At 49.0% G+C, this 27,098-nt stretch overlaps 1 protein-coding gene across 2 annotated transcripts in view; it reads right to left on the bottom strand.

Moving 5' to 3' along the window:
* The window catches only part of PGBD5 (piggyBac transposable element derived 5), a 107,090-nt gene that overhangs the window by 7,570 nt on the left and 72,422 nt on the right, over positions 1-27,098 (bottom strand). For both annotated transcript variants that reach the window (XM_077894544.1, XM_077894545.1), the window contains exons 3-5: positions 23,050-23,184; positions 4,544-4,724; positions 1,223-1,420 (exon numbers count right to left, since the gene is read on the bottom strand). In XM_077894544.1, coding sequence (XP_077750670.1) covers positions 1,223-1,420; positions 4,544-4,724; positions 23,050-23,184 — 514 coding nt within the window. The remainder of the gene's footprint in view (positions 1-1,222; positions 1,421-4,543; positions 4,725-23,049; positions 23,185-27,098) is intronic.

Here is a 27,098-nt window from a genome sequence, read left to right as displayed (position 1 = left end):
ACACAAGTACCAAATTTTGGCCTATTTAAAAAATCAACCCTACCCATTTTCTCTTCTTTCTCATCAATAGCCTCCTTGCTGGTTCCCTTGGTGATGGATTTAAGGCTCCCAACCCTAGAGATTGGGGTTTTAAGGTTTTGCCATCTTAAACTGTATTGCATAATTTACAATTTGTCATGCACAATTTAGTGGGAGGCAGCTCCTACCCGAACAGCTCTTCCCGAACATTCTCCTGTGAATACTTGCCCAGTCACAAGAGTCTAGAAGTTCATTTCAAACTCTTGCCTTCAGCTTGCAAGGTCAATTCCAAACATTTCCTCTAAGTGCCCTTCACACAGCCCTTCCTTGAGAAACTGGCAGCTTTCTGTAACTCTGTAAACCTAGGTCCCATAGGCTTGCATCCCTGGATTGTCATCTCTACTGACATGTAACATAACTTCAGTGTGTGTGCAGGGGGTCAGGGATGGGAATAAATGAATGGCAGACATTAATTAAGCACACATTCCCCCCCATACATACACCTCACAGATACACACCACACACCCCAGACACACACACACACCACATATATATACATCACATACCACATGCACCACAGACACCACACACACACACGTATATGCACACACATTATGCATGTACACACCACACACACACAGCCCATGCCCCACATACATGCCCCCCACACCACTCCCACACAACTGAGCCCCTTGCAATGTTCCTTCAGAAGTAAAGAGGAAGGATGTCCTAATATAAAGGAATAGCAGGGATTTTCAAATACACTATGTAACCGTAAATATTTTTGTAAAGTGCCCCATGGTCATTTCCAGCTCCCTTTTCAGCAGTTTAAAAATGTTTCAGCTGTAGTTGCTTTAACTATAGACTGCTGGCTAAGTAAATCCCTTTCTTAGGAGTGGGTTTTAAACCCCAAGGAAAATTAAAGACAGAATCACCTGAACATCCAAAAAAAAAAAACCAATGGTTAACCTCTGAGGAAGACACTGAACTGATAAAACAGGTGATATTTTCCTGTCTTGTCAGAACAGATTCTTCAGGGAATCCTGGGTGATCAAGTGATCGAGTACACGCCACTCTCGGCGGCCACGCACAAGCCGGGGCACCTGCCAATCCCGTGGTCGCGGCCTCGGCTGAGGATTGGGGGCTACCCGAGAGGAGAGCCGCACAAACCCCACGGCCCCACCGACACCCCGCGGGGCCCCACCTTGCTGCACGGGCGAGTAGGCATTGGTCAGGAAGCGGAAGTGCCCTTTGTTGTACCAGCAGATCAGAGACATGTTCCCCTTCATCTTGATGCGGTGCTGGCCCCGCGCCGGGGCGGTGGCCGGGTTGCTCAGCATGGACGGGGGCAGGCCGGTGCAGTCACTCTTCCTGGAGCTGAGCAGGCCGCAGCAGTAAATCTCTGCGGGGAGAGGGACACAAAGCTGCGGCCACACCGGCGGGGAGGCCCCGTGCTGAAAGGGTGCTGATGCTTGGGGGATGGGTCCTCTGAAGTCCCTGTAGAAGAGACTGTGGCAGTTTGGGGACCTGGATCCCAGACGTGCCGTCTCTCCCTCCCAGTACTTCCATATGTATCTTTACAATTACACGTGAGACCATCACGTGAGCCATCAGCAGTACCAACAGGGGTCTCGTCCTTAGAGCACCCACTATGTGCCAGGCACAGTGCTCAGCATGGGTACCCATCCTTCTATCTGCTTCTAGATACTTCTGCATTCAGGTCATCCTACCCACATTATAGGAGAGGAAGTGCAGCTCCAATAGGCCCCCAAGCTCACGGCTGGAAGGGCAAAGGCAGGGATTAAGCACAGGTCTGTCTGTTATCCAAGTCTGACCACACCATGACCCCTTAACACTCTTGCCAAGATTCAACCAGCCACGGGTCCAGCCCTCTGCTTGCACCCAGGAGCACCCAGAGGCAGTGTGCAAGACGGAGCCCCTGTCCCCTTGGAGGTAAGTTAAATGCAGAGGCAATAATCATTAAGCAATATGCATCCAGCCAGTGTCCTGCCTTTGAACATAAAGCCTCCCGAGGGAGGAGCAACAGTGTGGCCTTTGATGCACAGGAAGGTTCCGAGGCGGAGCAGGAGGGATGGTGAGCACAGTGTGGACAAGGAGGGCTCAGCAAATTCCACCCTGGGCTCAAGGCCTTTCCTGGTCCTCCCCAGCATGGGCCTGCCCCACTGAGTGGGCCACGGGGAGTCTGTTCCTCCCTGTAGCCAGGTCTGGTCTGGATGCCTGGAGGAGACGCGGAGCGGCACTTCTGCCTGAAGTGGCTGGGGACGGTCTCATCCCCAGGGTCTTGGGTCAAAGACTAAAGCTCACTGGAGACTGACACTGATTCATCATGTAACCTGTGCACATGCTTCCCTCATCCCTGCATCTCCACCCCCCCTAGACACCCTGAGGAGCTGCCTCCCTCAGGAGGTTCCCCTTGCTGCTCAAATGGTGCAGAGCAGGACCCCCTGGGTGGCACGGTCCAGTCTTGCTGCTCAAAATAAGAGCACTCTTGGCCACTCACACCTCTGCAGGAACTCCTCCAGCCACTCCAGTCTTGTTATTTAAAAATAAGAAACTATTTTTAGGGGATCCCTGGGTGGCTCAGCGGTTTGGCGCCTGCCTTTGGCCCGGGGCGTGATCCTGGAGTCCCGGGATCGAGTCCCGCGTCGGGCTCCCGGCATGGAGCCTGCTTCTCCCTCCTCCTATATCTCTGCCTCTCTTTCTCTCTATGTCTATCATAAATAAATAAATAAATAAATCTTAAAAAAAAAAAAGAAACTATTTTTAAAACAGTGGAGAGGATTAGGCGAACAAGGTAAAGTATGTTTTAAGTCATCCACCCAGGGCTCAGCCATCAATGTACCTCAGCAGGTACATTTTTATAAGGGGGAAAAAGAAAATTCAAATAGCATCCAAACTTCATGAATCTGCCCCTTCATGAAAACAGCACTTCTTATATAAATGTCTTTTCTGGATGTCTTACAAAGTAGTCTCTGTACACCCACGGAGGGAGAGCCAGACTCTCCGCTACGATGCCCTTCCTCAATCCTGGCTGCCCATGGGAATCCCCTGGGGGGCATCAGCCCACACCAGCGCAGCCAGAGTCCCTAGGGGCTGGTGCAAACAGCGTAGGGACAATTGAGAACCATGGCTCTGCACCCACACCGGGACTTGAATGAGCAGGCGAGTGGGGAAGGGAGCCCTGGCTCTCACCACACCCCCTAACATGGGAACCCATCATTCTCCCAAAGTGGCTGGTTAACACACATTAGCGCCAATTTTTTTCCAACTTGACTTCTACAGCCCCTCTTCATATAGTGTTCTCTCTCCACCCTGAGTTCTCCCCACAATTAAACACCAAGCCCAATGGGGCACTGGACCTTGCAGATGAGTAAGACACAGCAGAGCCAGCAGAGCACAGAGTCCAGGGGCTGCTTCCTCATCACTGTGGCTGAGGTCAAGGTCAGAAGCCCTTGGCTCCCCATTACTTGAGAGGATTCTGTTTTAAGGCCAGATGTCTGATCCGTTGCTAAGCAATAGGTCTGCAATTCCAGTGGCTGACATAGCAGACCAGAAGCTTTTTATGTTTCTCCCGAGTGGACAAGATATAAATCCCCAAAATGTAGGACAAAGCAAAGGATATGCAGCTTGCTCTCGGGCTCCCTGACTCAGTCCACATCTTCTAGAGCCCCCATTTCTGTCTTAGCCAGGCTTCCCAATCTTTCAACTGATGAACAAAGCACCTCAGCACCAAGGGATACTAAGAATTTTCTGAGGCCCGCTGCACTGCAGCCTGTATTCATCTACGTAATTCTCCGTGACATCCATGTCAACTGGAGAGGTCACATTATAGGTCTGAAGACTTCAGAGCCTTAGCAGGAGGAGTGTCTAGGTGCTACAGAGCAAATGTCTGTGTTCCCCTCAAATTCCTCTGCTGAAAGCCTAATGCCCAAGACCATGGGATGAGGAGGTGGGGCCTCTGGGAGGGGCCTGGGTCATAAGGGTGGAGCCCTCATGAATGGGAGCAGAGCCCTTATGGACAGGGACCCCAGAGAGCTCCCTGTAGCTTCTGGCATTTCAGGTCTGCAACCTGGAAGAGGCCCTCACCTGACCTACCTGGCGCCCTGATCTTGACTCCCAGCCTCCAGAGCTCTGAGGAATAAATGTCTGCTGCTGATTATAAGCTGCCCAGGCTATGGTATTTTGTTAGAACAGCCCGAATGGACTTAGCCACTAGAAGGCCCCTTCAATGGCCATGGTCTCTCAACCGTGCCCTGGGTAGAGCTTTGCGCCAACATGCCACGCATGCCCCCCAGAGCTCAAGCCGGTGGCAGGTGTCCCTTCTGATCTCCAGTGCCCAGCAGGGTCCAGGCATGTGGCAGGGTGAAACCATCATGTTCCCCCCTGGCCAAGCAGCCTATAGTGTGTGCTGGTTGCGACGCACCTGCACCCCCCAGGCTCCCCTGCCATCAACTTCTCCAGGGGGCAGGGGCCACACTCAGGACCGGCTCACCACACAACAAACCTTGCTTTTCCAGCTCCTCAAACAAGGTCAGGCTGGTAATGCTGGGCCCCGTGAAGATGATGTAGTTCTTGCCAGCTGCGTTCCGGCACAGGCTTCGGGCCACCATGCTGTGGAGCTGAGGCTTATTCTTCAGTGCATCTAGCCCATCAGGACCCCCGCCTTCCTTCAGGTGGACATAAATCTTGAACAGAAATACAAAGGAATCACATGAGCTCATGGAATGTCAGGCTGGGGCCCGAGGTTTCAGAAAGCACAGGCTGCCCTCGCTGGGCCAATACTGGGTGCAAAAGCCACCTCTCCCATGAGCTGCTGGTTCTGCAGCCCTCCCACCCCATTGCCTCCTCAGCCTGTAGAGGCCATGGGGAACTCCCAAGGCCACCATGGAGCCCAGGCAGCTGGTGGCTTGGCAGAACTTTTCGGTTTAGAAACGTCAAGGTAGAGAAGAAAAGGGTCAAACTATTACAAGTAGCGAATCTGGCAGCTAAGGTCAACGCAAACACATCCCCCAGTCTGGAGCTTTAATTTACATTAAATAAAAGTTTAAGGCCACCTCACCTGTAAGCTTGTCCATGTCCTTTCCATTTGAATACAGTTGTTGGTTTTTGGGGGGATGGGAGTGGGAGGAGCAGAGGGAGAGAATCTTAACCAGGCTATAAGCTCAGCACAGAGCCTGACATGGGGCTCGATCCCATGACTCCGAGATCATGACCTGAACTGAAACCAAGAGTTGGGCATTTAACCGACTGAGCCACCCAGACACCCCTGAACACAGCTTTCTAACACACAAAGTGCATCTGTATTTACTGTTGCCCTTTATTATTCAGAGTAGCCACCATACAGGCAGAAGAGAAGTCAGGAGCAGGGATTCAAAACTCCCCTGAGTTGCTAGGACCAGCAAAGAGGTTGTACTGGGATTAGCAAGCAAGTTTTACACTCTTTGTCCCAGGAACACCTTCCAGGAACATCACCAAAAGGGAAATCACCGGAAATGGGAATGGATTTGAGAAGAGTCCGGTCCACCCAATGACTGACCAAGTCGTGAAGAATTTGTCATATGGGTACTAACTACTGTTCTCCTTAAGGGATTGGAGTTCTTCTTGTGGAATGTTTTAGGTGCCTTTACGGCAGCATGTCGCAAGCTAATAGTGCTCGCCTGTGCCTGTCAGATGCCCCAGGGACAACAGACACTGGGTCGGCCATGAGGCTACCCCTGACTGTCCTCTGAGACACAGAACTGCAGGCCTGTCCATGCAGACAGCCAATGATGCTCTGCTGTGAAAAACCAACATGGCCCCGGAGAGGACCCAGGCCTGTCCACAATATCCGTCCTTGGTCAGATTACTTCAATCACATGCTAAATACCGTGTCTGATGTTCCTGAGGCAGATGAAGAATCGGTGAATGGGTCTAATTCCAAAAGCAGCTCATCTTCTGAGGGCTAATCCTGTCCCAAACACTCACCTGAGATGTCCTCAGGGAGGACCCTACTTTCTTGCAGCCTGGCAGGCAATGGCTTAATGATATAGAACATCTTTTACATAACGTGGCAGGACTCCATTTCATTTTGGGATCTCTGTACCTTTCTCACCTCAATTCTCAGAAGAAATCTCTTTGACAGGGATAGAGAAGCCAAGCTTTGCCTGTGTCACACATCACACGTGATTTTGGCTGAGCCAGGACATTTCTCAGAACCTGTCTTCTCTCCTTCAGCAAAGCCCAATTCTTGTGGCCACTACCATGGGTTTCGCACCTAAGGCTGAGATTCATACCTACCTGAAACCCCATCGTACCCATGCTGGGCACTGTGCAGCCTGATATCCACCTTAGAGACAGTTAGTTTTGTCCCATGTGTCATTCAAAAGGAAATCCTCCATCCAAACCCCGGGTTCTCACCGGGGAATGGGGTGTGTGTTGTGGGAACCCCTCAGGCCCCAAACCTTGATGACACCCCAGGTGGTTTCCAAAGTCTTCCCTGAGGTATGGGGGCAGTCACTGGCACACTCAGCCCAAAGCAGGCAAAATTTAACAGGACCACATGTAAAATCCCACAACCAAGTTCAAAAAGTAACTGCGTCTGGTATAAGATGCAAGAAATGGGATTGAGCAAGAATAGTTCTAGAAAACAAACATGAAAGCCTTTGGAGATGGTCACTGGATGCCACGACCAGCCAAGTTAATAGGATCCTGGCTTGTTAATAATATGGGTGGTAGGACACCTGGGTGGCTCAGTTGGTTGGGCGTCTGCCTCTGGCTCAGATCTTGATCCTGGGGTCCTGGGATCGAGCCACACATCGGGCTCCCTGCTTGGTAGGAACCCGGTTTCTCCCTCTATGTGCTTGTTCTCTCTCTCTCTGTCAAATAAATAAATAAATGAAACCTTTAAAAAATAATAATAATCTGAGTGGTGACCATGTTATGCTTCTTTGGCCAAACCATGATCAGTTCTTCTGGATGCTACTCTTTACAAGGCACAAGGAGAGGTGTGCTGGGTTGGTGGAGCAGTCTGCTGGGTGGCCATCACAAACAGAAAGGTACTTGCTCCCAGTTCTGGAGGCTGGAAGTCTGAGATCAAGATGCTGCCAGGGCTGGTTTCCCCTGAGGCCTCTCTCCTTGACCTATAGATGGCTGTCCCTGTGTGTGTGTCTGTGTCCTAATCTCCTCTTCTTGGAAGGACACCAGTCATGTTAGATTAGGGCTGACCCCAATGACATCTTTTTAACCTTAATTATCTCTTTAAAGGCCCTATCCTGTAGTACTGGAGGTTAAGACTAAAACACAAGAATTTAAGGGGCACAATTTGGCCCCTAACAGAGGGAGTGGCACTAAGCCTGGGGAAGGAGCATGGAAGGAGTCCAAGAACCTCTTCTTTTGGCAAGAGAGGTGTCTTGTAAAATGATCATTAAGATCTTCCTAAGGCAGAAGCATAGTGACTACATACAAATGGCTAGAAACACTGCGTTCAAGCATCAGAACCCCCACTAGCCCTCAGCACTACCCACAACTGAATGGGTGGCTCAGAGAGATGCAAGGCCAGGTTGAAGGTCTGCACAGCTAATGAGGGCTCAACAGCCACCAAAGTCCCTGTCAATGCTAGGATTCTGAGAGTTCCTCAACGCACTTTAGTGTTTAGCTGGGTCTGAGCTTCAGATGCAGGGGAAACATGTTGGCATCAGAGAGAACAGAGCTGCACACACGCCAACCTCAGATGCCCCAACAAAGCTGCACAGTAGGCAAGGCCCTCTCCTGAAAAGCGTGCAGCCCTCTTTTTTTTTTTTTTAAAGATTTATTTATTTATTCATCAGAGACAGAGACAGAGTGAGAGAGACAGACAGACAGACAGGCAGAGACACAGGCAGAGGGAGAAGCAGGCTCCACGCAGGGAGCCCAATGTGGGACTCAATCCTGGGACTCCAGGATCACTCCCCGGGCCAAAGGCAGGTGCTAAACTGCTGAGCCACCCAGGGATCCCCAGCGTGCAGCCCTCTATTCGTGATGGGATGAGACTGGCGTGAGCAGGTCTGATCCTATGTCAGAACAACACTGCCCTGCTGCAGTTCTGACAGCAAAGGGTTCAGAAAACACTGACTCTCTCCTGGATCTTATAATAGCCTAGAGAGGATCACATGTTTCTAACAGGTTCTTGCCAGAGTGGCTTCCTGGCTGGAGCACTGCGTGAGCCAAAGACTCATCTATGCATTTTCAGCACTAAAGTTAGCCCTCTGGAAGGTGGATTGCCTGGGTTCCTGGCTAACAGGCTTCAAAGCATGACGCACCTTCAAAATGTCATCTCTTTGATTCCCAGACTAGATTCAGTTGCTCTGACCAACGTGCTCTCCCTTTGCTCTCTGGAAGTGCGCACATCGGTGGGGTGGGCCATGGGGTGGCACGCAGGGGCTGCATGGACCTGTCACAGTCCCCCTGGGGTGACACTCAGAATGGAACTAGAGTGCCTGGCCGGGGGACAGAGAATCCCTCACACCTGCTGGAGGAACTGGCCACTTCTATTCATTGTGAGACAAGTACCGAAGCACAGAGGCAAGTAGCTGAAGGCAAGAGAGAACTTCCCAGCTCAGACGACCCCTGCCAGGGCAGACATGGCCAACACAGCAGCTCCCAATCACCAGCGATTTGCAACCCTTCCCAGGAACCAAAGCTCCATCCATTGAGATCACCTCAAAAAGCACCTACCCCACTTTCAGGGCCGCAGGTAAGGTGACGCATGCCACCATCAGTACAAATGTCCACATCCCTAGAAACTAGGTGGGGTCAGGGCTATGTGGGACTCTCATGGGTCGTCTGCTTCTGTGGACCCCTCTTAAATTGCATTCTACCAACTGCACTGTCATAAAGACAAATACATTAACATGATATATTAAAGCACTTTCTTCAACTTGAAAAGTGTTTGGTTTTCTTCTCTTCTGATTTAAAGGAAACAAAATCGTTTTCACAATTTCCCTGAAAGTGAAGTTGGTTTTCAACACTGTTCCTACTTTTAAGGGAGAGGTCAGATTCAGGCAGTAAGGCAAGAAACGGGTTCTAATTTGGAAAGAGGGACAAGAAAAGGCAGTGAGGAGGTGGTACTGGGAGGGGGTGGTGTGGAGAAGACACAAATCCAGCTGGGGCCAGGCTGAGTCTAGGGTGCCTGAGAGACATGCAAGCAGAAGCCACAGAGGAAGACCTATGTCGGCAGAGGTCAGGGATGAGGACACCTGGGTAACAGTCAACTGTACACAGGTGCAGTGCAATCCCCAGAGTGGCTGAGATGGATTCCTGGGGGTCACCAGCATCTGGAGCGTGGCCAGACAAGGAACTCCCAGGGAAATATGGAAAGGAAGGGTCAGGGAGGTAGGAAGAGAATGTGAAGAGAGAGGTAAAGAGTAAAATGTGTAAATGATCCAGAAAGTCACACAATCTGGCTGAAAAAACCCTAGATGTGGGGTACCTAGGTGGCTCAGTGGTTGAGTGTCTGCTTTTGGCTCAGGTAGTGATCCCAGGGTCCCAGGATCGAGTACTGCATCAGGTTACCCTCTGCCTATATCTCTGCCTCTATCTGTGTCTCTCATGAATAAATAAAATCTTAAATCAAACTCAGATCTGTTTTTGCTGCATGTCAGTCACCACGAGCTTAGTGGGTTAAACAAGACCCATTTATTGGCTTCCAGTACTGTGGCTGGAAGTGCAGAAACGGCATGGGTGAGTTTCCCAAGGCTGCAAAGTGTCGGCAGGCCATGTGTCAGCTGGCGCTCGGGATCCTTTCGGGCTCATTCAAGTTGTTCCCTTCTGGCTGCAGGACTGGGCAGGGACTGTCCTCAGCTCCAAGAGGCCACCTGCGTCCCTTATAGTATGGCCCCTCCACCTCCAAAGTCTGAAGTGGAAACCCTCCCTCAGGTTGAATCCCTCCCTTCTATAGTCTCTTTGCCATGAAGGGCCTGTTCCTTTTAAAGGCTCGCCTAATTATGTCAGACCCACCCAGGAAAATTTCCTTTCTAAGATCAATGGATTTAGGACCATAATTTTACCCACGAAATCAAAATTCCTTTGCGGCAATGCCTGGATTCGTGTTTGAGTGAGTAAGTGGGAGAAGGTGTGTGCATACCAGGGGCAGGAACCTTGTGAGCGTCCTAGAGCCGTGCCTACTGCCTGCATATCGCTTCAACAACAGCATTTCTATGGATCTGAAGAATTCTAACACCATAGCTGATAGGTGGAGTGCTGGTGATGATGTCAGCTTGTTACTCGGAAAACAGACTGTTTTCAATGTACAATGTGTGTGGACCAACAGCAACACCATCTTCCCTCCACCCCAACCTCCCATATTGGTGAAAGTAGTAAGCTGGTATGGTCCTTTTTTTTTTGTTTAATATTTTATTTATTTATTCATGAGAGAGACAGAGAGAGAGACAGAGACACAGGCAGAGGGAGAAGCAGGTTCCATGCAAAAAGCCTGATGTGGGACTCGATCCTGGGTCTCCAGGATCACACCCTGGGCTGCAGGTGGCGCTAAACTGCTGTGCCACAGGGGCTGCCCTGGTACGGTGCTTTCTATAGGGCAATTCTGTAGCATGATGGAAATCTTAAACACGTGTATGCTATTGCACTGATGAATTCCACTTTTAGGGATTAAACCTAAGGGAACAATCAGAAATGCACTTAAGACCTCATATTTATATAACCATGTATCTCAGAAGTTCTTTTATAATGGCAAAAAAATTAACAACCACCTGGGGCTCCTGGGTGGCTCAGCTGGTTAGGCGTCCGACTTTTGATTTTGGCTCAGGTCATGATCTCAGGGTCATGAGACAACCCCGTATCAGGGTCCGCACTTGGCAGACTCTGCTTTTCTCCTCTCTCTGCCCCTCCCTGTGTTCTCTCACTCTCTTTCAAATAAATCTTAAAAAAAAAAAAAAATATATATATATATATATATAGCAGCAACCTAATTACCTCACATGAAAAGGAGGCTGATTAAAATTCCATCATACCTACCTACTTTTAAGTAGTGCAATTTTTTAAAAGATCATGATCTAGAAAAATTATTTAAGAATATAGTAAAAGGTTCACAATATCCTAAGTGCAATAACTGGATTATATATATATATATACATATTTTTTAAAGATTTTATTTATTTATGAGAGACAGGTATACAGGCAGAGGGAGAAGCAGGCTCCATCCATGCTAATGCATGCAGAGCCCAATGTGGGACTCAATCCCGGGACTCCAGGATCATACCCTAGGCCGAAGGCAGGCACTAAACCGCTGAGCCATCCAGGGATCCCAAAATAACTGGATTATAAAATGGTGTGTGTGTGTGTGTGTGTGTGTGTGTTTATATAGATAGATATGTTGACTCTATTCCTCAAGTAGCTATCTCTCTACATTGGAATTACAGATGTTTTGAAATGTTTGCTTTCAGATGCTAAACATAATACAATTTCATCACAAAATGACTAAACGTAATTACAAATGAACTTCCTTATCAGGAGTACTCCAGCACAGGTACATTTGGAACTTGCAGTATTTCTTTCCCAAGACAACCCCGATCTATGTAAGTGGCTGTTAAGAGATGCTGTGTTGGGAACACGTGTGCAGAGGATGATCACTCTCAGGAGGGGCCAGCCTCTCACTCTCCTGGGGGATATATGGTTCCCTCCAAGCCAGTGACATGCAGTCCTTACGGAGCCACCCTGGAGTTGCTGAGTCTGTGTGTGCACATGGGCCTGTCTGGGCACTGGCGTTTCCCCACATTTTGTCCAGTCTCCTCCCAAGGAGAAGGCACTTGGGTCATTCCAGCACAGGAGTGGGGGAGAGGTATGGAATCAAAGGTCTTCACATTCTTATTAGGAAATCTGGAGGAAGACCGAGGCCACAAGTGACAGTCATCAAAGTCCAAGGGCGGTCCAAATTTGGGGCACTTGTTGCTATAAAATAATGAGTTTATTTTACTCTTTTGCTATATGCAATTTCTTAAGATATTTAAAGTACAACTAACATATAATACTACTATAATATTATATGTAACATACTATATATAATATATTAGTTTCAGGTGTAATAATCATCCCAACAAGATGGTGTAGTCACCATCTGTCACCACAAAAAGTTATTGTAATATTTCTAACTATATTCCCTATGCTGTACTTTTTTCATCCCCATGATTTATTTTATAACTGGAAGTTTATACCCTTTATTTTTTATTTTTAAAAAGATTTTATTTATTCATGAGAGACAGAGAGAGAGAGGAAGAGAGACACAGGCAGAGGGAGAAGCAGGCTCCCTGCAGGGAGCCCGATGTGGGACTCGATTCCAGGACCCCGGGATCATGCCCTGCGCTGAAGGCAGATGCTCAACCACTGAGCCACCCAGGCGTCTCAGGTTTGTATCTTTTAATCCCCCTCACCTATTTCTCCTATCCCCCCAGCCCCCTCCCCTCTGGTGTGAGTTTATTTTTAAAGTGAATATAAAATAGGATCTACATTTAAATAAGTAACATAAAAAATTACTTCAAGAGTCCACAACATCAAAAAAAAAAAAAAAAAAAGTCCACAACAAGGGGCACAATTTAGGAGGAACTGTTAGCCGGGCAGTCAGAACCTGGCCAAGGAGGGCTCAGCCTGACAGGTGCTGATGGTCGCCTTGGTCTAATATCCCACTGGTCTGGGTTGGCTTTGACTGAATTAGTTCAGCTGGTCAAAGATGTCAATTTGTACCCCTTAGCTAAATGAATAAATCTATAAATCTATGAAAAAATCATAGCCTCCAATAGAATCTTATCCCAACTCCACCATTGCTATAACTACAGCAGACACACAAACGAATTTTGAAAGCCTGCCCTAGGGATCAGTAATCCGAGAAAGGCAGCATTGCTGGACATTCACACACACGCTCACACTCTGTGCCGCTCACACTCTGTGCCGAGTGCTCTGTAAGAGCCTCAGGAAGACAGTGCTGAAGGAAACACCCTTCCCTTAGATGTGTAATTGCTGGCTGGTGTGCCTTCCAAAAAGTCCTGTCTCACCTTACACATATCTAGAGAGAGCATCCTTGCACTAAAACAGTCCCACAGGGCATCATCCACCCCTGGGGAATATGGAATTTGCTGCAGAAAACTTTACTATCTGAGCCACAAGCTTGTCTGACAAGTGTCTGTAGGGCAGAAAAATGTATCTTTTCATTGCCAAGCTTTACACTTTTCCTTAAAAAAAGTTTTTCTTGCTCCTATGATTTATTAACTTTTAAATATGTAGATTTGGAAGAATAGGAAGGAAAATTAATATACAGCATTACACTTTGCCCCAGAACATTACAATTAATGTTGCATATTTTTTGCTTAAAGATTTCTTATTTATTTATTCATGAGAGACACAGAGAGAGGCAGAGACACAAGCAGAGAGGGAGAAGCAGGCTCCCTGCGGGGAGCCCGATATGGGACTTGATCCCAGGACTCTGGAATCATGACCTGAGCCAATGGCAGACCCTCAACCACTGAGCCCCCCAGGTGCCCCATGTTGCATATTTTATACTGACATGACAACAGAACGTATCTTAGGAAATACAGATTATAATAGTAATCCTTGGGGGGACCTAGGCAACACACGACTATTAAAGCCCATTTCTGCAATGCTCCCAAGACCTGGAGAGGTGGGACCTAGCTCACCTGCCCCGCCCCACCCACCTTCTGGAAAGAACATTGGTGACAGCTGCAGTAACGGCCAGATGAAGAACTCTTTAAATGCACCGACAGGGGATCCCTGGGTGGCTCAGCAGTTTAGCGACTGCCTTTGGCCCAGGGCATGATCCTGGAGTCCCGGGATCAACTCCCACGTCAGGCTCCCTGCATGGAGCCTGCTTCTCTGTCTGCCTGTGTCTCTGCCTCTCTCTCTGTGTGTCTCTCATGAACAAATAAATAAAATCTTAAAAAAAAAAAAATGCACCGACAAAGCTGTCTCAAGCTGTCACTAGGGTTTTGGCACTCTTCCTGTCTCGAGGAAAATCAGGTTCAGAGATGCAGGTCTAGACCACTGGACCTACTTCTCTTTCAGAGCAGAATGGAACAGAGAATTTCCCTGTTTCTTTTTTTCTCTTTTTTTTAATTTCCCTGTTTCTGTTGTGCCCGTCTGAGCAGGGCACCTCTGGGGACGGGGAAGTCACTCATCATCAGGACCTGTGATCCTCAACTCGAAGCAGGTGGACAGTGCAGGAAGCAAGTGGACGGTGGCATCCTCGCAGTGGGAAAGCAATGCGGGAGTGCAGGATCTGAGCTCCCTGAAATTAGGCAGGTGAGCCCATGGTGATGTGGGAGGCTGTCTGCTAGGGCGTCTCAGGGGCGGCCACTTGTGAGAGCTGTAATGTGTAAGCAACGTTCACCTGCCACAAGAGGAACGGAGTATGCCACAAGGAGATGGTGAAGGCATCACATTGTGCTGGGCTTGGTGCGCGTGGGCTCTGCTGTTCACTAGCCAGTGAGATTTGGGGCAAGTTACTTAATTGCTCTGGGCTGTGGTTTCCTCATTTGCAAGGATCATTATACTCTATGTACCTCACAAGGCCATTGTCTGTGACACCTGTGCATGTAAAGGTGATTTTCTTTTAATAGCAAAGCTCTATGTCTAGGCTGTAGCCTCTAGACACACATGTGGCTGTTTTAATTTAATCAAAATTAAGTAAAATGAAAAATTCAAATCGTCAGTCATACCAGTTATATTTCAACACTTAGCAGTCACATGGGCTAGTGGTAATGGAAAGTTCTGGACACCACTGCTTTATGCCATCCTTGGCTTATGAACCCAATTATTTTCCAGCAAAGTCTGCAAACCACCATCTCATCGCCATGCCGACTCCTGCCACCAATCTTCTCTCACGTTGCCTCTTACCTTGCCCATGGCCAGGGCAGGCTCATGTGCCATGGCTCTTCTCATCTCTAGCTAAACCTTCAGCAGGACTGACCCTGGCAAGAACCTTGTTTTTTTTCATTCCAAAGTTCCGATCTTGGTGAGGCGCGGCAGCGGGATGGGTGGCAGCATTCTGCGGGCTCTTGGCATCCACTCGCATCACAGCCGTTGTAGATTCTTAGTTCCCTGGGGAGAAGGCCAGGGTTCCATCTGGTCCAGTTGGTGCCTGACTCACTTAATACTTTACTGTCCCCTCTGAATCCCTCCGTGGTAAGGAGGGCTGGACACTTCCACTCTACAGACTGTGGACAGAATTAGTTCTCAGCTACTTGTTCCAAGACACTCAGAGATGATGTGACAGATGTCTTGTACCCCAGCCAACTCTATCCTGTGACATAACCACATCCAACATACCAGGATGGATGCCTGCGTCCCCACCATGTACAATTAAACAGATGGACGAAGGCCCCCCGTCCTGCCCAGGTTTTGACTCCATAAGCAAAATCCACTCTAGTTAATTAATCCCACTCTGATCCTCACATTTCAAGCTAATCCAGTTAGTTCTAGGTCAGGAGCAAAAGATTTCATTCACTTAGAATTTAAAAAAGATTAAAAATCAAATAAGGACAAACACCAGTGCCAATTCCTCAAGTTCTTTCCAACATAAAAAGTAGGTCTCAGATAAGGGAGACTGTGACAACTGGTGCTAAAACATCAATCAAACACCAACCATGATGGGTAAGAAATGGATACGTGGTTTGTCTACAGTGAGGAAAATTTGCTCACACAGCCCGGTGGTTAGGAGGGTGGGCTGTAGGGTGAGAAAGGCTGCATTTCATCCCAGCTCTGTCATGTCACTTTACGGCTGGCACTCTGGCCAGGCGGCTCCCCTCTCTGTGCCTCAGGTCCTCGCAGTGGAAAGGGCAGGAGCATTGCCTCCATCCTAACACTGCAGTGAGGAGAAAACGAGTAACGCATGGGAAATGCCCAAGCATGGAGCCTGGCACATAGCAGGCTCTCCACCGATGCCAATCTCCCTGTTCTGAACCCCAGACAAAGCTGTCGTGAATCCACAGGTCAGGCTGAAAGGAAGTGAGGTGCTTTTAGATCAGGTCCTCCCCCAAAAACATGGGGTGCAGGGACCCCATTTACAGAACCCCTCACAGATGCACACCTGGGCTCTGCCTGGACACACTGAGCGATGTGCAGGGGGTGGGAGCCGGGGGTCCTTTTGGCTGGGGAGTTTCCATCCTGAATTCTGGTTCCCGAAGCCCAACCACCTCCAAGTGAAGGTCAGTTCACTGAGCAGGAAACCAAGCCCTCCTTGGGGCTCTCCCGCCTGCCAACACTCCTCGCTGGGAACCGCAGGTCTCACACTATAGAGGCAGGTGGCCTAGTTCAACACATTCAAATAGGAGAGATCTGCTCCTTGACTAGGTTAGGATATATTTTTTTTAATTAGCAGACCCTCCCTCCACCCCCCAAAGAATCTCAGGGCTCTATGGTCACCATGGGTCAATATAACATCAACTGAACTGCTGGCCATTTTTCTCAAAGATTCTCAATCTTTCTGACATAGTAGAGGCAGAACAGTAAGTCTCTATAGAGACAGTCTCTCTCTGACCCCACAGAAATATCACAAGGCTTCCAAAATGAGCAAAGTTAATGTCTCAGACTAAGGAATCCCAACCTGTCAACAACAGGACTTTCCCCAGAAAGTGGAAGTCACATCTTCAGTATAAATCTCTCCTTTCAGTCTTCTCCAGCTGACAAGGGAGACCACAAAAGGCAGAGGTGGATCCGGTCCCCTTGGCTGGCCCCCTTTCTCAGAGGCCCTCTGCAAATGGCATGAGCTAGAGAGTATGTTGGGGCTGGAGACAGTTCTTGGCAGACCTGGGACACAGGACACAGTATATGCTCTTGAGCACACCATAAGCCTCTAATCTACAAACGGCAGTGGTTCTACCAAAAGAAGGCATGAGCTGTGGTCTCACAGGGTACAGAGCATTTAGAACCCAAGAAGTGACTACATCTCAGAATTTTCAGAGCCTCACTTAATATGACTCCCTGCCTGCTTATTCCACCGCTATGAGAGCCTGGGGTCAAAAAGTCCAAAGCCTCAAGATCTTCCATGAGACTGTTGGGAGACTGCTGGGAGTCCATGGCAGGGTGTGGGCACGGAGGGATAAATAGGCCTCCATTAGCCTTGAGGATTTTCTACTGCAGATATAAATATGCCACGATCCCCGATTCTTCTTAAATGGACATTTGAAAGGTGAGTCACAGAAATACTTTCCACGTACATGTCCAAGTCAGAGAGAACACCCCGAGCTGCGTGGTTATTTCTTCCTCCCTTCCTGAGAGGGCCCCAGGGAGCGGGACGCAGGCTACACACAGACCACAGGACAAGGAGCCTGCCAGCCCTTTGGCCACTGCTTCTGCTCCACGGCCTCTCAGCCATGAGTCTTGGATAAATGACTTACTCTCTGGGAGCTTTGGTTTTTCCCTTGTGTACTGCTTAAAGGATTATACCAGGCTCAGTGGGTGCGCCCAGGAGAGTGGGGAGGGAGATGCTAGCTCCCGTTTCAGTGCCTGCTGCCACAGACGCTTTCTGCAGGGGTGCACCACATGCCCTATTCGGCACGTCTTGGGGAGCCTTTCTTAGCCCCAGGTGCCCTCCTGTGGCCTCATAACACTGTACATGCATTTCTAATGCTGCACCTGTCATACTGTATTTATGAATGGTTTTTAATATATCTGTCTCTCCTACAAGAACATTTACCTCTAAGCCAGGTGGAGTGCAGGAAAACCTCTGCATAGAACCAACAGGAGGTGTGTGTACACACACACACACACACACACACACAATCACTTCTATCTGGAAGGATAGACATTTATTTTAAGAAATTGGCTCACATGATTATGGAGGCTCAGTAAGTCTAACAGGACAGGCTGGTGGGTTAGAGGCCCAGGAAAGAGTTACAGGTCAAATCCAAAGGCATTTTTCTGACAGATTTCTGTCTTCTTCCAGGTTCATCAGTTTTTTTCCTATTAAGGTCTTCAACTGATTAGATGAGGCCCATCCCTCACCTGCTTTACTCAAAGTCTACGGGTTTGTTAATCTCATCCCCCCCAAAAAACACCTTCATAGAAACATCAAGAATTGCATTTGATCGGGATCCCTGGGTGGCTCAGTGGTTTAGCGCCTGCCTTTGGCCCAGGGAGCAATCCTGGAGTCCCGGGATCGAGACCCACGTCAGGCTCCTGGCATGGAGCCTGCTCCTCCCTCTGCCTGTGTCTCTGCCTCTCTGCCTCTCTCTCTATCATGAATAAATAAATAAATCTTAAAAAAAAAAAAAAAAGAATTGCATTTGACCAAATATCTGGGTCCTGTGGTCCAGCCAAACCAATAAACAAAATTAATTATCGCTATCTCGGAGCCTTGCTGATGTCGGAGGGGTGAAACCAGAAAGGCCAAGTCAGGAAGGGAGTCAAGTGGAGGAGGCACTCTCTGGCACCTCACATTCTGCAGAGCTGCCTGATGACAGAGTGCCCCAAGGACAACACAAGTGACTGACACTGCTGTCCCTGCATGGAGTACGAACAGATGGCCATGGGACTGAGGACTGCGAAGCACACCAACATCCTGGTCACTCAACTGTCTGTAACTGGGATTCCAAAGGCCCATGGCTGGAGACTGGGGTAAACCTGACAGTGATGGGGGCGGGGGGTGGAGGGAGTGGCACCTGGGTGGTGCAGTTGGTTGAGCACTGGCTCTTGGTTTCAGTTCAGGTCATGATCTCAGAGTCTTGAGATCAAGCCTCACCCCGGGCTTCTAACTTGGCAAGGAGTCTGCTGAAGTTTCTCTCTCCCTCTCCCTTTACCTGTGCTTGCTTGCACACTCTCTAAAATAAATAAATCAATCTAAAAGAAAAGAAAACCCAAAACAAAAAAGCCTGACCAAGGAAAGCATGACAACCTTGGAGACAGTGCCAAAGCTCAACCAAACCAAGGTGCCAGGGATCTCACCTCCAAGCTCCAGCAGTATCCGCAGTGTGTGTGCAAAGTGCCTTTGCTCATGGGGAAGTCACTATTTCTACGTGATAGTGTATTATCCCCCAGCTAAGACATATGCTCCCAGATGCATGACACAGTGAAAAAATTCTAGAAATGGACAGTGGTATTGGCTGCACAACACTGTGCACAAACTTCATGCCACTGAACATTGAAAAATGGCTCAAACGGTAAATTTTACAAGCTATGCATATTTTGCCACAATAAAAAAAGATACGCTCCTTATTCCATTACCCACCTTCCTCTTATTACAGTTGACCAGACTGCAAAGACAAAGGGCCTGGGGCCTACAGCTGGCATCACAGAGCCACGTGAACGGGCCCATCGGATTGTCCTGCAGGCCCGAGCGCTGCAGGCCGGCATCTCCACTTGTGGAGTTACGGTCAACCGTTTGGTGCGTAGCACAACACCAAGACAGACATTTTGGACGGATGTTTAAGGTAAGCGGACATGCAGGACATCCACAGATGCCAAGTGGGAGCCCAGGGCCAGTGTTCTGAGGCAAGCCTCTGTAAGAGCTTGCCACAGCAAGGTTCTCAAGAGAGCTCTGAGGACAGACAAGGCAGAGACACTTCACAGCACGGGATGACACTGACAGGAGGGTCCACTGGCTCTCAGCAGCTCCCACAGCTGCTTTCTTCTGGAAGCTTTCACCCCTACCTCCTGCATGCCCAGAAACCCAGAAACGAGTGATATTAACCCTTGAACTTCCAGAATGAGTCAATTTAATCTCTCCTTCTACCTCCCTCCTATCACATCCCTCCCTACAGTCCTTTCCTGAGAAAATAACGAAAAATACCAGAGTTCTTCTAAACAACCACCATTATTATTATTATTTATTATTTTAAAGATTTTATTTATTTGAGAGAGAGAGAAAGTGAGTGCACCACAAGTGGGAGGGGTAGGGGGTCTGCTGTGAGCATGGACCCTGACGTGGGTCTCCAACCCACAACCTTGAGATCACAACCTCAGCCAAAACCAAGAGTCAACCGGCTGTGCCATCTGGGTGCCCCTATATTATTATTTCTGTCTAGCCGTCGGCTCCCCCTCCTCACCTAGATGTCCTGTGGAGAGAAACTCACCCCATTTAAGGCCCAGACAGGATGGGCTGGCTGCACTGAGCTCCTGATTCTCTCCCACTAACCTTTCCTGGCACCAGCAGGGAAATCACTCACCACAGTGATCAGTTTTTCCCCTCACTTATGCCTTTAACTACAATGTTTCCAGTGGAGCTAATCCTCAGCCTGACCATGCTTCAGAAGCGTGCAGCCCAGCCAACAAATGCTGAGTCTTGGCAGAATGAAATGGCAAAGCCGAAGCAAGACTGCAGTTTCTTCTAGAAACCCACCTATAAATCCACTGTTCCTTCAAGACATCGGCTCAGTCTGTGCCTAAGTGACTAGAATAGAGCAGTCTGGACAGCTCTGCAGGCCCAAGCTGGTAGGCCCAGGGTTGTCTAGGTCAACATGTAATGAACTGCCATGGAAGCTTAGTGGCATGAGGAAAAGTTCCACAGCTCACGGGTTTTCAGACCTCGGGGATCTGGCCTGGACACTCTCTCATGGGCAGAGCAGATGAACCAAAGCAGAATCACGCACATGTCCCCTCTGATGTATGTATCACATCAGCTTGCATCCCCCACTGGCTGCAGCAAAACATGCAGCTGACCTTGGAAACGGATGGCTGGGCAGACTGCTCCAGAGAGAAAGAACCAGAATGGCCAAGGGCCTTTCATGCCAGAGGCTGGCCACAGTCTTCTGGAGGCTCAGCAGTCGGGCTTCTCTCCTGAAAAGTCACTTTGGAGAAGAATATATCTGACAAGCTAAAACGAAGACCATGTTCTTGGGCATACAACCCCACACAATGTCTGCAAAGAAGGCACAAAGGTCCTGTGGTGACCTTCCCTGCCTGGCTGCCTGCCACAGGCCCCTTCCTCTTGACCAAGGAACAAAGGAGATAAACTGGGGCAGCCGAGAAAGTTCTTGCTCCACACTGTCATGGGGGAGCCTGTGGCTGAAGGGTAACCACTGCTGTTGCCCAGGCCACGGAATGACCAACCACTTTGGATTGGATCGGGCCAGCTCCAGTTTGGTTTCTAATTTATTTATTTATTTATTTATTTATTTATTTATTTATTTATTTTATTTTATTTTATTTATTTATGATAGTCACACACACACACAGAGAGAGAGAGAGAGAGAGAGGCGCAGAGACATAGGCAGAGGGAGAAGCAGGCTCCATGCACCGGGAGCCCGATGTAGGATTCGATCCCGGGTCTCCAGGATCGTGCCCTGGGCCAAAGGCAGGTGCTAAACCGCTGCACCACCCAGGGATCCCTCCAGTTTGGTTTCTAAATACAGACCCTCGTGCTGCAGGAAAGCCTCCTGGAATCACAGAGTTTTAGAAACAAAAGGAAAACTGGGACACCTGGGTAGCTCAGTGGTTGAGCATCTGCCTTTGGCTCAGGGCGTGATCCTATGGTCCTCAGATCAAGGCCCACATCGGGCTCCCTGTGAGGAGCCTGCTTCTCCCTCTATGTCCCTGCCTCTCTGTTTCTCTCATGAATAAATAAATAAAATCTTAGACAAACAAACAATAGGAAGTTTCAAAATAGATGGGGATTTTACAGATTTTACAAAGTTGGGAAGAACTTGTACCCAAGGAGAGATCTGTGGCCTTGCCAGGTAATGGGCATGGTTTCTAGCTACTCAGTGCTTCCAGTGAAAAGGAAGTGGTATAGACACACACAGAACCCACGTGTGAACATCTGTTCACAAGCCACATGGGCAGATGTCTGAGAAGGCAGGACTGTGTTTCTGCCTTCCAGTGCCTGGCACAATGCTGCAGTGAACAGGTACTAGGAAAGTACTTATTCAAAGGAGGACTGAATGTTCCTTAGGAAGGCTCATATAAAGTGAACCTCACCCTGCTGTCTCCAGTGAGTGTCACTGCAAAGGACAGTGGAGGCTGTGAAGGGACAGAGGGGCCCAGGCCTCAGGACCCAGGATTGATCCTGGGTCAATCCTGCTCTGGGAAAGGTCTGCTGTGGCAACTGCCTGAAGCCTGTGCTCAAGCTGACTCAGGTCTGGGGTCCAGCTGGAGCTCCTGGCCCCAGCCCAAGCTGAAGGTCCTACAGGCCTGCAGGGAGAGAATGGGATGGTCCTTCTTAGCAGACATGTTTGCCTGGAGCACATGCACTTCCTTGACTGTGGCAAGGAGGTGCACAACCAAATCTTCTCACAACTTCTTCTCTGGCTCAGAGAGAAGGGAGTGCAAACCCCCTGTGCCTCAGATCTGAGGCAGCAGCCAGGCCAGGGCAGTGAGGCAGGGTCGGCTGTGACCGCAGGGCTGGCAGGCCTGACAGTCAGGAGAAGGTGTCCGGCGAGGAAAGCAGGACAAACCAGCCTGGGGCCCGGAGCTGTCACATAAGTGCCACATTGTTTGCCAGCCCCCACCTTCTCCTTTTGTGCACTCTGCACCCCCGCTGATCCTGGCAGCTGAACTGACACTTTCCCTGCAGTGGAGCGTGGCCACTTCTGAAATACTCATCTGTGTCTCTTGGAGCAAAGCAGGGCCAGTGAGCAGGTGCCCAGCTGGCTCAGAGGGCTGGACTCCTGACGAAGGCTAACTTAACCAGCTGGCTGTTGGCAGCCTAGGAAGAAGGCTTCCTCGCTACACTATGGTGGGACAGAGACCTGGAAGGTCGGGGTGGGAGGGACCTTTTGGGACCACCACACAGCATGTCCTCAAGAGACATGGTAGTTGCCTCTCGGACCCACTCTTTTGGTAAAGCCTCGGCCAACATGGTCGGGGCCTTGATCGGTGTCTACTGTTGTTACTGAACCAGAAGGGCTGGACAGGACAGGAAGGGCTGGCCAGCTGCCCCAGTGTCCTCATGAGGAGGGAGCAGCTCAGGCCTGCACCTGCTGCAGCTTCTGGGGAAGGCTCAGGGAAAGGGTGAGTGAGCCAGCTCATCAGTTACCAAACGAGCCGAGTCCCTTGGACTGTCCTCCCTTGGCCTCCCTGGGCCCATCCGGGGCTCACCTGGATAATGAAGCCAGTGGAAGAACACTGCCTGACCCACAGGCTGAATTTCCGTTTTTTCCTCTTTCGGAGTTCCCGCTCCGTGCACGTGGCAATGAACACAGGGTCCTCGTCAATCAGGGGTTCGTGTAGCACCTGCCAGGAATGGAAAAAGCAGAGATGCTCATGGAAGGTAGCGTGAGTTTGGGGGGATGGATGTCATCAGATCTCTGCTCCAATGGAGTCTCTGCCTTTGAGCAGCTGTGTGACCTAAGTTACCTTACCTCTCTGATCCTGAGTCTCTTCATCTATAAAGGGTAATATCTATACCAGTGTTTTGGGGAGAATGAATTAAGAAACCGTATGCAAGGCACTTAGCCTGGGCCCTGACATATAGCAGGTATTCAGTAAATAGAAAATTAAAAGGTAATTTTATTTTTATTTTACTCATTTATAAAATACATATTTAATGTAGATACTTATATATTTTAAATATATTTATAGTTATCTCATTACATGTATAATAATTATTATTATTAGTGGCTCAAGGTCCCCAGAGCAAACTCTCACTTGGTAGAGGGATCTCCAGGAGTCCTGACTTCTAGTAGGACATGCCCACTTGTTTTCAGAAAAGACCTTTCTTTTTCTTTTTTTTTAAGATTTTATTTATTTATTCATGAGAGACACAGATAGAGAGGAAGAGACATAGGCAGAGGGAGAAGCAGGCTCCCTGTGGGGAGCCAATGTGGGACTTGATCCCAAGACCCCAGGATCATGATCTGAGCCGAAGGCAGATGCTCAACTACTGAGCCATGCGGGTGCCCCAGAAAAGACCTTTCTGATGGACAGCTCCAACTGCTAAAAAGTTCTTTCCCTCACATTTAATCTGAGCCTATTGATCTAATGTCTGTCCCTGTGAGAAAAAAAGAAAAACACATACTATTTCTTTAGGTATTCAAGACTGCTCTCACACTGGTCCTCAACCTTTGTCCCCCAGGGCTGAACGATCTCTCCTTAAAATCCACCCCTGAAATGAACCCGGTGCCTTGTGGCCGTGCCCCATAACCCAGCCTCTGCTTTCTTCCACATTGTGTCCTTCCAGACACGGATTCCCAAGACAAACTGTAAACGTATTTCACCTATTTCAATTTCTTTATCACATGGTTATAAGAGGTTTTCAATGACAAGACTATAAAGTAAAAAGAATTGGCATAAAAAAATGGAGTGGGGGTGGTGGTCAAATTTTGTTTCTTCAAGCTAAAGCTTTTCTGGGGAGACTTTTGGGTAAATTTAGGAATCTGCTACACCTCTCCCCCCAAATCTTTCTCAAGCTTAATTACAAATTGGCATGTGTGTCTGAATTTCATTGAAATGAAGAATGAGGGAAATGACAGGATTCCAAGAACCATACCCAATGCCCTAGATGGGGGACCAGCAAACTGTGGTAGAGTCTGGCTCACCACCTGTTGTACATAAAGTTTTACTGGGACCTGCCAGGTTCACTCACGTATTCTCAATGGCTGCTCCTGGGCTACAAGAGCACATTGTACAAGATGCAACAGAGACCCTATGGCCTATGAAGCCTACCACTGACCAGCTGGCCACTGACAGAAAGAGTGTGCCAACCCCTGCTCTCCACCAGTGCTTTTGGAACTCTAACAAACCAACCAGTCAGCCAAGATCTCACTAAAAGGTAAATTCTGCTCTAGTAGGTTTGGGGCAGGGCCCGAGCTTCTGCATATCCAACAAGCTCCCATGTGATGTCAGAACACTGTCTGACAAGGGCAGATTCAACGACGGTACTTACCAGCTGTGATTTAGACAGTATCCTCCCACCCTTCCATTAATGCTACCCTGAATTCCATTAAAACAGCAGCAGCAAAAAAATAAAAAAATAAAAATGAAATAGCAGCAACCTTGTAATGTTCAGCCTGGTCCCCAGACTGCTCTGCTGGTGGAAGCATGGGGACCTTTTTTTTTTTTTTTTTTAAAGATTTTATTTACTTATTCATGGGAGACACAGAGAGAGCGAGAGAGGCAGAGACACAGGCAGAGGGAGAAGCAGGCTCCTTGCAGGGAGCCCGACATGGGACTCGATTCTGGGCCTCCAGGATCAGGCCCCAGGTGGAAGGCAGGCACTAAACCGCTGAGCCACCCAGGGTTCCCAAGCATGTGGACCTTAAACCTGCCTCCCCCGTCTGATGCTCGTGAAGGGGAGGGCTGGAGAAGCTGCCTAGCCACTGTGCCTTCCCCGGCCCTCATGCCTAGCTGACTCTGTGGATTCCTTTTTTTTTTTTTTTTTTAATTTTTTAAATTTATTTATTCATGAGAGGCACAGACAGAGGGCAAAGCAGGCTTCATGCAGGGAGCCCGACATGGGACTCGATCCCAGGTCTCCAGGATCAGGCCCTGAGCTGAAGGTGGCGCTAAACCGCTAAGCCACGGGGGCTGCCCGACTCCGTGGATTCCTAAAACATTCAAAGCCCCATTGGGAACCACTGTAGTCAAATGGGTAAGTCCCACACACTGTGGGGACATGGAGGGGGTGTTGAGGGGAAGATGATAGAAAGAAGCCCTCTGGCTGCCTGCCTGTTCCTGCTCTGCTCCCCCTGCTCAAGAAGCATGTCCTGGGGATCCCTGGGTGGCTCAGCCGTTTAGCGCCTGCCTTTGGCCCAAGGCGCGATCCTGGAGTCCTGGGATCGAGTCCCACATCAGGCTCCCGGCATGGAGCCTGCTTCTCCCTCCTCCTGTCTCTGCCCCTCTCTCTATGTCTATCATAAATAAATAAATAAATCTTTAAAAAAAGAAAAGAAGCATGTCCTACTCGGGCCCCTGTGAAGCCACAGTACATAAAACTGCCCTCGCTCCCTCATCTCCAGAAAGCCAATGTACCTCTAGTCTGTGTGCATTTACATTTCGTCATACGCCTCACCAAAGCAAAACTCTGCATGAAAGCTATGCATGCCAGAAAAGCATTTCCTTCTCCAGGATGCTGGCTGGCCAGCAGCAACCTTACCCAACTCTATTTCCTGAGTCTTTCCTGCAGGACAAGCTCATTTTGGGGCATGGCAGTGGTTATGGTAGAGGAAAGACAAAGCGTCCATTTATTTACTTGTATAATCCCTGTCTGAAAATACTCTTCTAATTAATTGGTTCCCAGTTTTGAGGAAATGCAACATCTCCTCGTTTTGCATTTGTGTATAAACACGAGTGTGGGCACACATGACACATGGCTGCGTGGGTTACTGTTAGACCCTGAGAACCATCCGGCTTCTGAAGGCTGTGTGAAAGTTCTAAACTCATCCCAGAGGGTCACATTTGCTGGTACAGAAAGGCTCCAGAAACTGCAGGGCAGAGGGTGTGTGTGGTTTGCGAGGCAAGTGTGCCGTGTGTTTTGAGGGTGGTGTGTGTGTGAGGGAGTGGGATACAGAGTGATGCTGGGGAGCCTGGAGCAGATCCACCCACACATCTGATGGAGAACTGTGCCAACTGTCCTCAGCAGGCAGAGTGAAGACCCTTCACAGGAGTCCTGAGGCTTTGGGGTGGCAGATGGCAACTCCCAAACAAACCCACTACTTGATCCCCTTCTACCCAAATGAATGTTCCAGAGCCCAAACAGGGACTTTTCACAGAAGAGAAAAGCTGGAATACCAGGAAAGCTTTAGAATTTCCTGCTGGGGCCCTGATGGCACAAGGCCAACTCACATAACACCACAAACAGGAGTATAACCCTGGACAAGGCTGGCCTAGTCTAGGGGCTAGAAGGATCATCAGAAGCCTTATCTTTATGCTGTTAAGTATCAATCATCCAAGCAGCTGGCTGTTTGATTCTTGAGAGATACCCAGAGCGAGCCTGCAGCCTCTTCCAGTAGCTGCTCAAACGGCTGGTCCCGACCATGGTCAGAATATCCTTTTCCCCTTGCATCCAGCCAGCATGGCTCTGGTTTGGTTCATTTTCAACCAAGCAAATATTCAGTGAAACAAAAAATAATATGCTCAGCCCTGATCCTGTTTAAAGCAGGGCCCAAAAGATCCTACCTCCTGTCTCGAAGGTAAGAGACTGGGGACAA

The sequence above is a fragment of the Canis aureus genome, chromosome 4 (genome assembly GCF_053574225.1).
Source record: "Canis aureus isolate CA01 chromosome 4, VMU_Caureus_v.1.0, whole genome shotgun sequence".
NCBI classification, from domain to species: domain Eukaryota; kingdom Metazoa; phylum Chordata; class Mammalia; order Carnivora; family Canidae; genus Canis; species Canis aureus.
This window is presented reverse-complemented; position numbering and strand designations above follow the sequence as displayed.